The sequence below is a fragment of the Dendrobates tinctorius genome, unplaced genomic scaffold (genome assembly GCF_039654945.1).
Source record: "Dendrobates tinctorius isolate UK_male_01 unplaced genomic scaffold, ASM3965494v1 ptg000151l, whole genome shotgun sequence".
NCBI classification, from domain to species: domain Eukaryota; kingdom Metazoa; phylum Chordata; class Amphibia; order Anura; family Dendrobatidae; genus Dendrobates; species Dendrobates tinctorius.
The window spans coordinates 23,956,312-23,957,732 of record NW_027361818.1 but is presented as its reverse complement, the minus strand read 5'-3'; the positions used below and the strand labels follow the sequence as shown (position 1 = coordinate 23,957,732).

The 1,421-nt window shown below is 38.4% G+C and overlaps 1 protein-coding gene across 1 annotated transcript; it reads right to left on the bottom strand.

Annotated features, from left to right (window-relative positions):
- Positions 1 to 268: 268 nt before the first annotated feature.
- LOC141050008 (olfactory receptor 11H6-like) lies at positions 269 to 1,189 on the bottom strand. The gene has a single exon (XM_073546845.1). The coding sequence runs from the start codon at positions 1,121 to 1,123 to the stop codon at positions 269 to 271; it is 855 nt and encodes a 284-aa protein (XP_073402946.1). The 5' UTR covers positions 1,124 to 1,189.
- Positions 1,190 to 1,421: the final 232 nt, after the last annotated feature.

The following is a 1,421-nucleotide window of genomic DNA, read 5'->3' as shown; positions in this document are numbered from 1 at the left end:
ATGAGGGGCGGGGCTTGACACGCACACACTTTTTCCCCAGTATGTAGACGGGGCAAAATTGTTTGGTGAATTGGAACGCGCGGGGTTAAAATTTCACCTCGCAACATAGCTTAGGACGCTCTCGGGGTCCAGACGTGTGACTGTGCCAAATTTTGTGGCTGTAGCTGCGACGGTGCGGATGCCTATCCCGGACATACAAACATACACACACACACATACACACAAACATACATACACACTTTGAGCTTTATATATTAGATTTTCTAGATTACATTCTTATAATATGTTTTTGTACAGCTTTTATAATGTCTTTATTTCTCAGACTGTATATAATGGGGTTAATAAAAGGAGTAAACACAGTATATAGCAGTGATAGGATCTTACTGATGGTTGATGATTGCCCTTTTGTTGGGACAACATAAACACTGAATAAAGTCCCAAAGAATATGGAGACCACAGTGAGGTGGGAGCTACAGGTGGAGAAGGCTTTCTGTCTACCGGTACTGGACGGGATCCTTAAGATAGCAAAGACTATACAGGTGTAAGACATTACAATTGTTGTAATAGGAATAAAGACAACTGGAATACTTAGCAAAAAAACCTCCAAGTGAACAATACGGGTGTCAGAACAGGCAAGTTCTAGTAAGGGAACAATATCACAGAATACGTGGTCAATGATGTTTGGCCCACAATAGTTTAATTTTGCAGTAGGTATCATATAAATCAACACAATAGAAAATCCAAACTCCCAACAGATGATGGTCAGTATCACACAATAACCACTTTTCATAATAACGCTATAATGTAGAGGTTTACAGATGGCCACATATCGGTCATAAGACATCACAGCGAGGAGAAAACATTCCACCGTTTCTGAAGCACCTAAAAAATAAAACTGAGTGATACAGCCAGCAAAAGAAATGGTCGCCCCATTATTCAGTAGGACATGAAGCATGTTCGGGAGAACATCTGAGATCACCAAGATGTCACTGATGGACAGTTGTGAGATGAAGAAGTACATTGGAGTGTGGAGGTTCCTGCTGGTGGACACCAGGGTGATAATTAGGAGATTCCCACAGATTGTCCCACAGTAAATCATCAAGAGAAGACTGAATAAGAACATTTTTAATTCTTGCCTGACTTGAAATCCTAAAAGGAAAATCTCAATCACCGCCGTCAGATTGTTCTCCATAATATAGAACAAATTGGTGATGCTAGAGGAATTAATAAGTACAAAACATTACTATTTTTATTTTCTACAAAAAAAGTATTCATTTTTGTTTATATGCCAAAGAGTAGTACATTTCGAAACAATATAAGTTGATGAGTCTTGTAGTAATGTGACTTATATTGTTTAGATGGAAGCAGCTGAAAGTAAAAAAAATTGTCTGTACAGTACACATAAAATAAACCAATCAAAA

What these genes read in the sequence shown, in the direction of transcription:
- LOC141050008 (XM_073546845.1), bottom strand. Translation starts at nt 1,123, where the DNA reads ATGTTCTTATTCAGTCTTCTCTTGATGATTTACTGTGGGACAATCTGT.